We start from the raw sequence: 13239 nt of genomic DNA, 5'->3' as shown, positions 1-13239 counted from the left end.
TAGTAGTAAATAGTATTTAGAGTTTGTGAAATGGGCACTAAGAATATTCACTGGGCCCTAGCCAGTATGGCTCAGTTGGTTGGAGCATTGTCCTGTAAACCAAAAGGTCATGGATTCCATTCTGGTCAGGGCACATACCTAAATTGCAGGTTCAATCCCCAGTTGGGGCACATATGGGAGGCAACCAATTGATGTTTCTCTCACATCCCTCTCTCTCTCTCTCTCATTAGTGAACATATGCTCAGGTGAGGATTAAAAAGCTAATCATCATTAGTTTTCACATTATCTTTCTATTGTTTCTTTTTAACATATATATAAAGTATACATTTATAATATATATTATGTAAATATATTTAAATATATACAAGACCTGTTCAGAAAGTATCCAGCCATGTAATACAAAAAAATAGACACATTTGTTGAAGAAGATACAAGAAATATTGTACATAGGACAATGATGCCTCTGTCCCCTTCAAAGTAGGCACCTTTGGACCTCACACAGTTCTTCCAGTCACCTTCAGCTGCCCTGTCATATTTTCCTGAATCTCATTGACAGTCTGAAATCTCTTCCCTTTCAAAGGTGATTTTAGTTTGGGAAAAGTCAGAAGTCACAGGGCACCAAATCTGGGCTGTAGGGTGGCTAAGTCACCTGGGTGACTTGATGTTTCAACAAAAAAACTGCATGAGACATGATGCCTGAGTGAGCCCACTGTCATGATGAAGCTGCCAATCACCAGCTGCCCATAGCTGCAGCCTTCTGAATCATTCCAATAGTTTCCATGGAGGAATGTTCAAGCTTAATGCAAAATTTGATGCAAGTTCGTTGCTCTACTCGCTCAGCGATTTTGAATGTGACGGCCACACACTAAACATGCTTGCTCAAGGACATCCACTGCCTTCATGGACTAGTACAGTTCATGCATGCGCATTCTAGTCCACTCTCCTTGGCTGCCAGGTTATCAATGTCAAGCAAATCGTTCTCGTTGAATTAACAATAAGGGGACTTTTTCTCGACAGACCTCATATATGCTTGTATTCCTCCTGGTCTTACATAAAATGTAAATTCTACATATATTTAATTAGTTATATCAGTAATTCCTTCATAAGATATCAGCTTGTAGCTAAACTAAAAAGAATTTCTCGTTTCATATGATTTAAAATTATCAAATAAGATTGTATCATTCTCTTACATATGTTTCCTAATAGATTCTAAAATAGGAGATCTGGTGTTCTAATTCTAGGTACAATTCACTTGTCAGCTTTCTTCAGAGACAGGCAGAGGGTTTGAGACCTGCACTGAGCATATGAGAGAAGACTACAGACACAGTAGCAGTAGCCATGCATAAAAGTCATTCTCTACCCGAACATATTCCATTACAGTTTCCATCTATTTAAAACTATTGTTTTCTCTTCTTTACAAAAAATATTTTAAAGCTTTGACATTAAATGAACTATAAGCTACCACTTTGCAAAGTAAATAAAATCACTCCTTTTATTAAGTATTTTTTTAAATCTACCTTTTGAATCTACAACTCCCAAAATATCAGACAACACACATATCAAGGTCATTAGTACTGAATGCCTGTTAGGTTAAGGCACTGGTTTCTAAACATTGCTGCACATTGGAATCATCTGGGAACCTCTGCACAATACTGATGACTGGCTCTAACTCGAGGCACTATGACCTGGGTGTGAAGATTTTTAAAAGCTCTGGAGGTAATTCTAATATGTAGCAAAGTTTGGGAACCACTGAGTTAAGGCAACCATTTGTCTACTTTGTCTCATTTTAAACACTAAAATTTCAAATACCTAAATTATAGTTTAGTCCTACCTAACATCTGGAAGGGCAGACTACGTTGAAAATGAGTAACACGTATCCATCCATGTATGTTCTACTTTCTGTCCACAGTGTATGGCCCCAAATCTACACAATCCATCCATCTTGCTCCCAAAAGTTCAGAGCATTAAGTCCCACCCCCAGCCAGGTATTTTAGGCCCATTAGGATGTACCCTGTATTCATCTTTCCTGCGTCACCTCCCACTGTTCCACTGCACACACCCTAAACCCCAATCACCCCAAAGGACTCCACGTTGTCTGAATACGTCAAGCTCTTTCACTGATCTGCACCTTTGCGGATGCTCTTCTCCATCAGAAATGCCCTTTTCCTTTTGGGTTGCCTGGCAAACTCTTCCTCCTAGTTGCCCAAGACTCAGCTCAAATAGCAACTTTTTCTGACAGTTCTTAGTCCCCCTCTCTCTGTACCTTCTAGACACTTCTCAACATTACCACATTGTATTACATGGTTTTCTTGCACATCCCAGAACTACTACCAGAGACTAGCCCCTAAGTATTTGATGACTAGCACATGCCTAGCACATAATACCTGCTACCAGTACGGAAAGGTCTATCTCTTTTAATGCAAGTTCAATCTTTAAAATACTAAACACAGCCAAGAAAGGGTGAATGCTTTTAAAACAAGAGGATTAAAATGTGATGAGAAATAGTATACCCCATTGACAGTAAAATCCAAAGGGAGAACTGATTCAACTGACATATAACTGGAAACTAAGACTTTCTCTACAATCACAGTTTTAAGGGGGAATGTTTTAAAAGGATATTTTAAATTATAATAAAATCTTAATGCAGTAATCTATTCGAGAATTACTGGCTGAGCATGACTAATATGCAAAAAGAAATATATCAAGTTCAATTGTGCCTTTTGTTTTAAAAGAAAAGAAGGGAAGGGAGAGGAAAGGAGGGAGGGAGAAAGAGAGAGAAAGGGAGAAAGGAGCGAAAGCAGGAATGAAGGGAGGGAGGAAGGAAGGAAGGAAAGGGGAAAAATACCATTTTGAATGACAAATCTGTTGCAGTTTTAAACATAAATACATTTCTAAAGAGAAGAAAATGGTGTTCAACACATGAGTGGCTGTCATTATGCATTAATATTTTTATGGGTACCTGTCATAAACTTTTCAGCTTCTGTCATTATCAGAGGGGTAAAAATTTATTCATTTTTTTTAAATAAGCAAGATCTTAACCCTATGGCACATCTTTCCTATAAAATTACTGTTAAATACATTTTATCCATAACAATATACTAATTGTTGGATACTTAATTCAAAGATTGGTTTTTATAAACAATGATCAGAAAACTTAAAATGGGTCAATGTCTTTTAAAATTTTTCAACAAATTGATAAGCCTTGGTATTTGACTATAATGATACATTTTAACTATTTTTAAAAATGGTAATAAGCACACTGACAACTAGATCTTAAAATAAACATCGAGTCTATGTCATCTTTGAAGTGAGTGCTAACTCTCTCTCAACAGCACAGTGCTGGAAGTCATGAAGTAGGGAAACAAAACTCTCCATTCATCCTCTTTTTTCCCCGGTTCTCCCACTCCTATTATATATTCAGCAGCAGTCTAAGCTAAAGGCATTTTATCGGGCTCAAAAGACATAACAGCCTCTGCCGCTACCAGTTAAACAATATGAAGAGTCTGATTTCTGCTTTGGTGCTAAGTTTAGAAACCATGCAAAGGAATGATGTCCATGATTTTCTTTCATTTCACCAAGACCTTCATTCCTCAGGGCCTAAACTATATCTAAGTCTTAGATTTCTCTTTTTTGCTTCAGTACTTATCAGACTATCTGAAAATTGACTGTTGGATATTTTTCACATAGTCATTAAGTGGTGAAATGGGTACCCTGGGGATTCCTGGCTTGTTCCGTGCTTTTCTAACCTTATTATAATAAGGGAAAATAATAATAATAATAACTCCTATTTATTTAGTGCTAGCTTTGCTCTATCACAACAAACCTAAGACACCAACTATTATTCAAGTTTCTAAGTAAAGAAACTAAGTTTAGGAAAAGTAAGTAACTTGCCCAAGGTTACAGAGCAGGAAAGCTATAGAGCCAGGATTCCGAAACACTGCTGTTGTTCATCCTCATTCTAAACTCTCTCCCATGGGAGAAAATGACCCATTGTGTGCTATTCTGTTGTGTAGCATAGCTTTTCTGAACATGCTGGGGAAAAAAAGGGAATCGGCTATGCTCATGCACCTACTAATTTATTCAACAAATATTTATTAGCTCCTCAAAACTCCCTTGTTTGATCGTACATCCTTTCAAGTGTTTCTGAGTGTTTGGCATAAGAGACAAACTTTGAATAAATGCTGTATTTCACTTTAATGAAAAATTCCAAATATTTGGTATTATAATACTGAGCTTTAAGCTGATCATCAGAAATTCTTAACAATCTCATGGAGGATGAGCTTTATGAGATTCCTACAGTTCTCTCTTCACCTCTCTGCTTGGTATAGTTTTTACTAACAATTGTGAGAAAAATAAGAAGCAAGGTTGTGGCACTAGAGATGACTGGCTTCCCAAGGGTTTGATCCTTGTTCATAGAAGCCTAATTTTGTCCTCCAGGGAGAGCTCTGTCCCTTCTTTAGGACTGGCCATGTGATGTTCCTCTAGCAACTCAACTGTGAAGAGGTATCTGCTGTGGGGCTTTCGGGAAGCGTTTCTCAGTCTTACAAGAAGTCCCAAGATAGGGACACCCATGTTTTTTGCTCTTTGACCTCACAGGATGATGAAATAATAGCTGAAATTTTCAGGAGTGCAAGAAAAAAAGACACCCACTAAGGATAACAGAGTGCAAAGACCAGAGGAACTTGAGTATTTGACGACATGGTCAAGCCCTGAATTACCTAAGCCCAGCCCATTCCACTTCCATATATGTAGTTATGTGAAATAATAAACTCTGATTGTTGAATACATTTTGTTGGGTTTTCTATTACACTAACAGCCAAGGCATCCTAACAGAAGCAGTTATCAAAAATTGCCTTTAAAAAGGAAATGAGGAAGGACAACCTAGAATAACAGACTGACAAAAAAAAAAAAGAAAAAGAAAAAAAGAGCATATCTTTGTTTCAAAAAAAAGAGTTACATAATTATAGAAAGATGGAAACCTAGTTTAACAGCAGTCCAAATAACAAAGATCTAGGTACTTTACTATTGGATTCAAAGTAACCCAACACTATGACATGGCTGAAGAAACTGTACAGTCATGTTAGGTGCTATTACTAACTAGACCTAGGGGTTCAAGGTTATGGTAGCAAAGTCTTACAAAACTCAACACTGATCATCACATTTCTGGACTAGATGAGGTATAGATTATTAAAAGCAACACTAAAGAACAAGAGAGTATACATTTTTACCAGGAGGGTGAAAAATGTAGAGACCATGTAATCTGAGGACAGGCTGAAGGAATTACAAATGCAGAGTCTGGAAGAGGGAAGGCTAGAAGGGGGCACGATGGCTATTCTCAAGGGTTCTCCTGGAAAATGGAGATTGGACTTAAGTCTCACCACCTCAGAGAAAGGCATTTGAAGCAACAGTTGGTTGCCATGGAGAATAGATCTGGGCTTAAAAGAGCAATTTTCTAAAACAGTACAGCAATTTAAAAGTTAGGGAAGTTGTGTGAGATAGTGAAATTCAATTTCACAGAGATGAAGACTGAGAGACCATTATGGGGAACATTCTAGAATAATATTTTCCAGAAGGTAGTACATACAGGGCGGGACAAAAGGAGGTTTGCAGCTGTGAGTATGAGAAACATGGTTTATTCTTGTATTATTATTTATTATTGTGTTATTTTTTCATCTGAACTGTAAGCCTACTTTTGCCCCCCCTCCATACACACACCTCTGGTTGTATGAGGTGACTTTAACTGGTACGTACACTTTATTCATTTTATGTTTATTTTAACATACATTAAAAATTAATAAATGCACATACTAAGCCATAAATCCCATAGCTTCATGAATATAACTTTTTAGGATGAGTGAAATAACATAAAACTTATTTCAAGAAAAACATTAAAGCTATATATCCTAATTAACATAACTAGATATTTTATCATCTGTTAGTTACAGCTCTAGAATTTGTATAGATAAGCAATACACAGCATGAAAGATTTAATAAAAGAAAAACATGAGAGGTATATTAAAATTTAATGTTTTAAAACAATTAATTATAATATAAGTAGTATAAGAACCATGAAGCAAAAACCATGAAAGTATCACAAAAATATCTGAATTTTGGACATTCTGCTCTGTGGAAATTCTTGCATTGAATATCCTGAAACTGAAGTTCCTTCTTTACCAAAGTTGTTTTAATTTTCAATAGTTCCATGAAAACATGATCATTTACAGCTATACTTATTCAAAGAGCCTTCACAATAAAGAGGAACTAAACTTTTCCATTATTTTCAATCACAATCCTAGAGGTACTGATTTTTAATAACTATAGCTATAAAATGATGTCTGGAATCCTCATAAAACTAACCTCTTATCACAAAAGACTAACATTCTTACATCTGAGAAACAGTTACAAAAGGCCCTCTATGATAGGCCAGGCCCTGTGGTAAACACATATTTGAAAGTATTCCAAGTTTTCATTTGAAGGATCTATTGCTACCTCAAGAAAAATTTTTAAACATTTAAAATAAAATACCAAATGAGAATGTCTTACCATCATGTTTATTAAAAACACATATGTATTTTAATATGACTTAAGGTCAAACTATTTTCTATGCTACTCCCCCGCCACAGACACAATATCTAGACAAATGAACCAGATTTAAAGTCTCTTCAGTAAGCTCTATCTCATATTCAGTATTTGATGCTTTTGCTCCAATATATTCTGAAAATCCTTAGGAATCCTACTGAAGACCTAAAGGCAACCTTGTGATGTCTTCGCAAAAAGCCCGCCTACCTCTATCTTGAGGCAGAGTATGGCAGGCACATTCCTAGAGAGTAAAGAAAGCAAGGGACTCTGGAGGAATTGGTGCCAAAGTGTGCTTCTACTGGCGGTGTTTTTACTGACTAATGAGAAGGCAGAGTTTTTACTGACCCTTTCTTCCTTCCCAGCTCCTTAGGCCAAGAGGTACATCTAACTTGTATGACAAACACTAAAGCTTCAACTTCTTGTTCCCTGAACAAGAAGTCCTCATGAAAACATGTCCTCATGTTTTCACCCCCAAATGCGTTCCATCCAAAAATAAAAATAAAAACAGAACAAAAAAACCCCATAAGCCCAGAAAGACTCCCTTCCTACCTCCTGAGTGTGTTCCTTGTAGACTTGCAGTGGCCCTGCAGCTTTTGCAGTGTCCCAGAGCTGCAGCGAGCCATCCCCACTACAGGTGACCAGGACATGTTCATTGTTCTCACTCCAGGTCACGTCAAACAAACCATCATTCCAGTCAAAGCTACGACAGAAAAAAATCAAAACTAAAAAAATCTAGTTGCATGTAAAATAATAATAACTACAGTTTTTAAAAGTTTATCACATTTTAACACATTATCTTGCCTGGTCTTCCCAACTATGAGAAATAAGCAGAATGGGCACTTCTCATATGCAGAAACAAGTTCAAAGCAGTGAGGAGAACAGCCTAAGTCATACAGCTAGAAAACCACAAAGCTAGACTCAGATGAGGTCTCCCCACTAGAGACACAGCACTGTTTACATGAAGGCATGCTGCCATACCTGGGTGCTCACTGCTTTTGTGATTCAGAGGCAAGACCAGCAGCCACTTTAAAATACTAACTTAGGGCAATAATTTCAACCTTTCCCATAAACCTTTTGCCTGAGCCAAGAGGAGGCAGTTATTTTCTGACAGCATTTCCTTTCCTCTCTCTACCTTTGACTAACTCTGATGGACATATTGAGTCCAACAGCCATACAAGCAAGACACGCATGGGAAGAAAGGGAGTCACAGGGTAATCTACAAAATGGATAATTAGCTCCTGAATGAGTGATGCTAACTACATTAAGAGGACAGCAAAGACAGAAACATCACACAGCAGTACATTAACTAGTTCATTTTTTTATATTTACATTTTATAATTTCTAAATGGACACTAAGAGACAAGAGCTTTAGAAGAAAATTGACAATCAAACTTAATGGCACATGCAAATGCTGAAGTTTCTTTTATATTGCAAATTTAAAAATTAAAAAAATTATAGATAAAAAAGATTCAAAACCTAATTCTACTGAGGCTCTAACAGCAAAAGAGAATACATATAAGTTACCAATTAGAGAACCACCTTACCTTCTAAAAAGCCTAAGCCCAGATTCATTTTGATCCACTATTAGCAGGGTTCCACAGCCTAAGGACAAAGGAAATGGAGGTCATGCTGTTGAACCTGCCAGGGGACCACCTAAGGACAAGAAGGGATTGAGCACTGAGTACCTAACTTATGACCATGAATTTCCCCCTAAAGTTATTGAGACCATGTACACAAAATGGTCAGATTGTGTGCTCCATTTCTGTCTTTCTATATTGTGCTTCAATCATTAAAGATGACACTTATCATCTCGCCTATGTGTGGAATCCAGACAGCCCTAACAAAGGAGATATTTGAGTTCATATTCTGTGGCCAGACAGGTGCCAGGCACATAAAACTCCCAGAGAGGTGTTATCATCCCTCTTTACAGGTAACAAACCTCTGGCTTACAGACCCCCAGGACTCTGTTCCTCCTCCATTTCACTGCCTCACCAATAAATCTAAAACGTGTCAACATGGGATTTTAAAACAAAATACCTGGTGGAATAATTTGCCACATACTTGGTGGTAAAGTGCTAAACACAATATATAAGTTATCTACCAAATAAGCATTATTTTTCTAAGGAACCAGCATATTTTAAAAGTTCCATTTGTTATAGGAACAGTGTGTGTGTGAGGGGGTTCTGGGGGGTCTTTTATTTAAACATGACCGATTTAAAAAAAATACCAACTCCTTTAAAGCTTTTGTAAAGGTTTTCATTCAAACTGTCACAAACTCATGGGTCTTGAATCTAACTGGCGGGCAATTATTGTAAATCTAAAAGTGCAAGCTCTACGAGCTAATGGCGAAAATATAAGAAAGCAAATATTTCTCTCCGAGTTTTAAAAGTCGCATTATTTTTTCAGCTGTAGGACCAAACAGAAAACTACTACCAAAAGCTGACATTATGCAGTGATTTGTTTCATATATCTTCAGTGTGTACATAACAGCTAGGATATTAATTAAAAGAAGAAAAAATCAAGAATGGAACACTGCCTCATACGTAGAATCTAATGAACAAACTGAACAAGCAAAATAGCGAGAGGATTATAGATAGAGAGCAGGATGACAGCTGTGAGGCGAGTGGGGTTAGGGAGTGGAGGGGATCTGGCGACAGTGTGGTGACTGCGGGAGTGGGGAGATACCCTGCCTTTCAATCTATACCATCACAGACAATTGACTTAAACCCCAAACAAATGCTTGCAAATGTACTCCTCCTGATACAACTAACGATGAGAGCACAACTTGGTAAGTTTCATAATGGCAACTGAGAGGAGACTCCAAGTGTCTGCTCACGGGCACCCGATATATGACTGACAGCCCTAATGCTGACTGTGGGGAACGTGGACGAAGTAGCAGGTCCTGGGGTGACCCTGGGGAAGGTCTTCCACGTGCATTGGTCTAGTCCGACCTGTTAGAGCCGTCAGATGAGCTACACAGGCTAAACACGCTCTCTCTAGGGCGGCGTGTGCTGGAAGGTGGTCGGGGTGGGGAGGCGGGTATCAACTAGCCCTGGAATCAGTGCGCTCTTAAGGAATGAGAACACGGACCGCTAAGCGTCTTCCATATACTACTTCCGCACCGTAATTGGGCGGCGCTGGGGGGGGGGGGGGCGGGGACGCGGAGGGAGCGGGGAGGGCAGGGGAGAAGTTGACACTGTCGCCAGACCAGCTCCCCGCACTGGACAATGGAGGGAGCGGGAGCCGACAAGTTCCTCTGCTCCCCCTGGCGTTCAGCTGTGGCGCTGTTTACTGTCGAAAGTGCTTTTCGACACGGGGAAGAAGCCGGGTTAGGCTGCAACCCACCCCCCGCCCTCGCCCCGGCCCCGGGGGCGCGGCGCGGCGCGGCGCGGCCCGGCCTCACCCGCGATGCCGTAGTGCTGCGCGGCGGCGCAGGCCAGGCGGTTAGGCAGGTACGGGGAGAACTCTGCGGCGTAGCCATGGCGGCCGGGCACCCGCAACGTCCGCACGGATCCCCCGTGTCCCGCGTTCATCCCGACCTCCGCCTCCGGACCTCACCGCCCCGGCCACCGAATCCGCTAGGAATACGAGGCGGACTAGTCTAGAGAAGTTAGAGACCTAGGAAGGCGAGGAGGAAGTAAAGACAGTAGGTGTCCTGAATGCTGGATTTCTATTGGTCCGCAAATGGAAGGTCACCGACTCCAAAGGAATTCATTTTTGTTTTGGGCAAAACAAAATCGCGCCTATCGTAATGAGTTAGGGCAGTGTGGTTTAGGTGGTGATTCTGACACCTTTTGGTTTTGCCTATCAGCCTCCACTGCGTGGCTATCTGATTTTTATTAAGCCAATTGAACTTTTGAAACACTGGCATCAGTAAATGTCCCCAATGATTACAAAACGGGCCAAGATACAGAAAACTGAACTCTTGAAGCAAGTCCCAAAGACGATTGAGTGCTGTGTTGCCCAAGATAATGTGAAGCAATATTAAATCAGGCGGGAGTGAAGCTAAGGAAAAAAGACATAATAAGCAACTAACTTAAAAAAATTATCACTACATATATTGTATAGTAATAAGTGCTCAAATACAGGGCTCATTAAGGAAGACTAAGGTTTATCCATTCATTCATTCGTTTGTTCATTCAAACATTTACTTAGCATGCATTATGTGGAGGATGGCCATATATAATTTATCTGCCAACAAGACACTTTTGAGAGTGTAAGAAGGCGCAGTTTAATAAATAAGCCAGACGAACAGGCGCACACCTAGTTGTACGGTCAGCTTAACTATTCACCAAGTACAGTGCTAGGCACTTGGGATTCAAAAGCAATAACATGTATTCTATGCCCTCAAAAGATTGTTCTAGTAGACATGTCATCAGTTAAGTTTAATTAATGTACTGTGGGTGCTATGAGAAATATATATGGGGTATTTTTTTAAAAGGAAATTGTGCTGGGGGATGGAAGGAAAAGCGTCAGAAAGGAAGTGAGATGGTTGTGGTTATTAAATGATGATGTTTTCTTTAAATAGACAAGGAGATGGAGGTGATTGCAGAGGCAGGAATAACATGAACAATCCAAGAAATCTAAGACAGCGTGACTGTGGCTGCCAGCACGCAGCTTAATCAAATGAAAGGGGGATGGTGGAGAGTATTGATGGAGGGATTATGGTACTGTATTGGGGCTGGATCATGAAGAGCCCATGTGCTGTACCAAAGCAATTGAATTTCTACTGTAATTTAAACAATATGGAACCATTTGGAGTTTCTACCATGAGAAAACAAATGATGGAGTTTTCATTTTAAAAGATCTGGGCAACATTAATCTGCAGGACAGAGATTAGAAATGGGAGAGCAGTTAAAAGATTTTTAGCAATATGTCAGATAAAAGGAAAGATTTTAAACAAATGTTATGGTAATGAGAATGGAAAATAAGAGTCAAATGAGATTTTTAAGGCAATAACTCATAAGATATGATTTGTGAAGAACAGGGATGAGTCAAAATGGCACCCAGATTTCTGACTTACATGCCTGGATGAAGTAGGGACTGTTCATTGAAATCAGGACTATGGAATGAGGAGCAGGTCTGGGAAGAAAATCAGCTCCAGTATTAACATGTTGAATGTGAATTTCATATTGGACATACCAAACAGGAGCTAAGGGAGTTCTTATTTGCATGTAAAAATATGTAAGCCATGGAAAATACTGCCCTCACTTAGGAGGAAAGTGGTATGAAAGAGAAAAGGGCCAAAGACAGACCTTGGGGAAAACACCAGATGTAAGAGTTGGCAGAGGAAGAGGAGCTAGGAAACAGCTGGGAGGAGACAAACAAGATGTATCCTATTAATTAATTAATCTGTTCAAGAATACAGCTCAAGTTTGGAGAACTTGCACACTACACTTTGATGCATATTTAGATGGACAGGTTAATTTATTCGAGAATACAGCTCAAATTGGGAGAATTTGCATACTACCTTTCGATACATAGTAAGATGGGCAGGTTGAGAGTAGGTCCTATATAGGGAAAATGATGCAACAGAATTCAGATAATTAGGGAATATCAGACAAATCCAAATTGAGCAACATTCTACAAAATAACAGGCCTGTACTCTTCAAAAATATCAAAGTAATGAGAGACAAAGACTGAAGAACTGCTGCCCATTAAAGGACACTAGAGAGACATTGCAACTAATATTACATGTGATCCTGAATTAGATTCTGGACGAGAAGGATAATTTTCTTTTGCTGTGAAGGACATTAAAGGACAATTGGCAAAAGTTGAAAAAACTCTGTAGATTAGTTACAGCTTTTTATCTATGCTAAATTTCTGATTTTGATGACCGTATTTTGTTTATCTGGTTTTGATTTTAGGAAATATATACTGTATCTCAGGCACTTAAAAATTATGTAGGTAGATAAATGAAGCACATGTGATAAAATGTTCATGCTTGGGAATCTGTATAAAGGGCATACAGGACTATTTGAATTACTTTTGCAACCTTTCTGTAAGCCTGTATTTTTTTTTTAATAAAAAGGCTTTTTTTTTAAAGTTCAAACTTCCAATTTCCAGTTTGCATGTCAGGAGCTTGGAAGTCACCACTATCCCTAACAACAAATAGAAAGCTGAACAGACTGAAAATCAACAACTATAAGAAACAAGAGGACATACAACAAACCTCTGCTACCAAGATTAGGGAGACAGACAGGTGGATATAGGGCAGCAAGGGTTACCAGAGCAGCGGCTCACTAGCAGAAAGCGCTGCAGGAACCAGAGAACTAGTAGGAAAGCCTTAACTGTAATTGACAAATTGCTGGAGGCTCCGTGTGGCCAAGTCTAGCAGGGCCCAGTCATAGAGGGGACCTCACAGTATTGTGAGATTTACCTCCAGGAGACTAACCAGGTTCCCACAGTAAACACTGGAGAAAAATAACCTTGTGCTCTCAGCAGAAGGAAGACAAAAAGCAACCATTTTGAAATATGATAAAGCACTCTGTTCTTCCTTTTTTCCCCCAATGCAAATTTTTTTCTTAACTTTTTCCAATTATAGTTTAATCAATAACATTATAATAACTATGTGTGATACCAGGTGGGTAGTAGAAATAATGGGGGGGAATACTTTGTAAAGTACATGATTGCATAATCACTCTGTTTTTCTCAACAAGT

The 13239-nt window shown here is 39.1% G+C and overlaps 1 protein-coding gene across 1 annotated transcript in view; it reads right to left on the bottom strand.

Annotated features, from left to right (window-relative positions):
* Positions 1-10199, bottom strand: part of PEX7 (peroxisomal biogenesis factor 7) — a 71732-nt gene extending 61533 nt beyond the window's left edge. The window contains exons 1-3 of the mRNA XM_054570021.1: positions 9983-10199; positions 8124-8181; positions 7129-7279 (exon numbers count right to left, since the gene is read on the bottom strand). Coding sequence (XP_054425996.1) covers positions 7129-7279; positions 8124-8181; positions 9983-10112 — 339 coding nt within the window. The 5' untranslated portion in view covers positions 10113-10199. The remainder of the gene's footprint in view (positions 1-7128; positions 7280-8123; positions 8182-9982) is intronic.
* Between the last annotated feature and the right edge of the window lie 3040 nt (positions 10200-13239).

The sequence above is a fragment of the Pteronotus mesoamericanus genome, unplaced genomic scaffold (assembly GCF_021234165.1).
Source record: "Pteronotus mesoamericanus isolate MK-2021 breed Mesoamerican mustached bat unplaced genomic scaffold, CSHL_Meso_final contig_20, whole genome shotgun sequence".
Lineage (NCBI taxonomy): Eukaryota > Metazoa > Chordata > Mammalia > Chiroptera > Mormoopidae > Pteronotus > Pteronotus mesoamericanus.
Note: the sequence above shows the minus strand (reverse complement) of the source record. Positions and strands in the feature narration are given on the sequence as shown.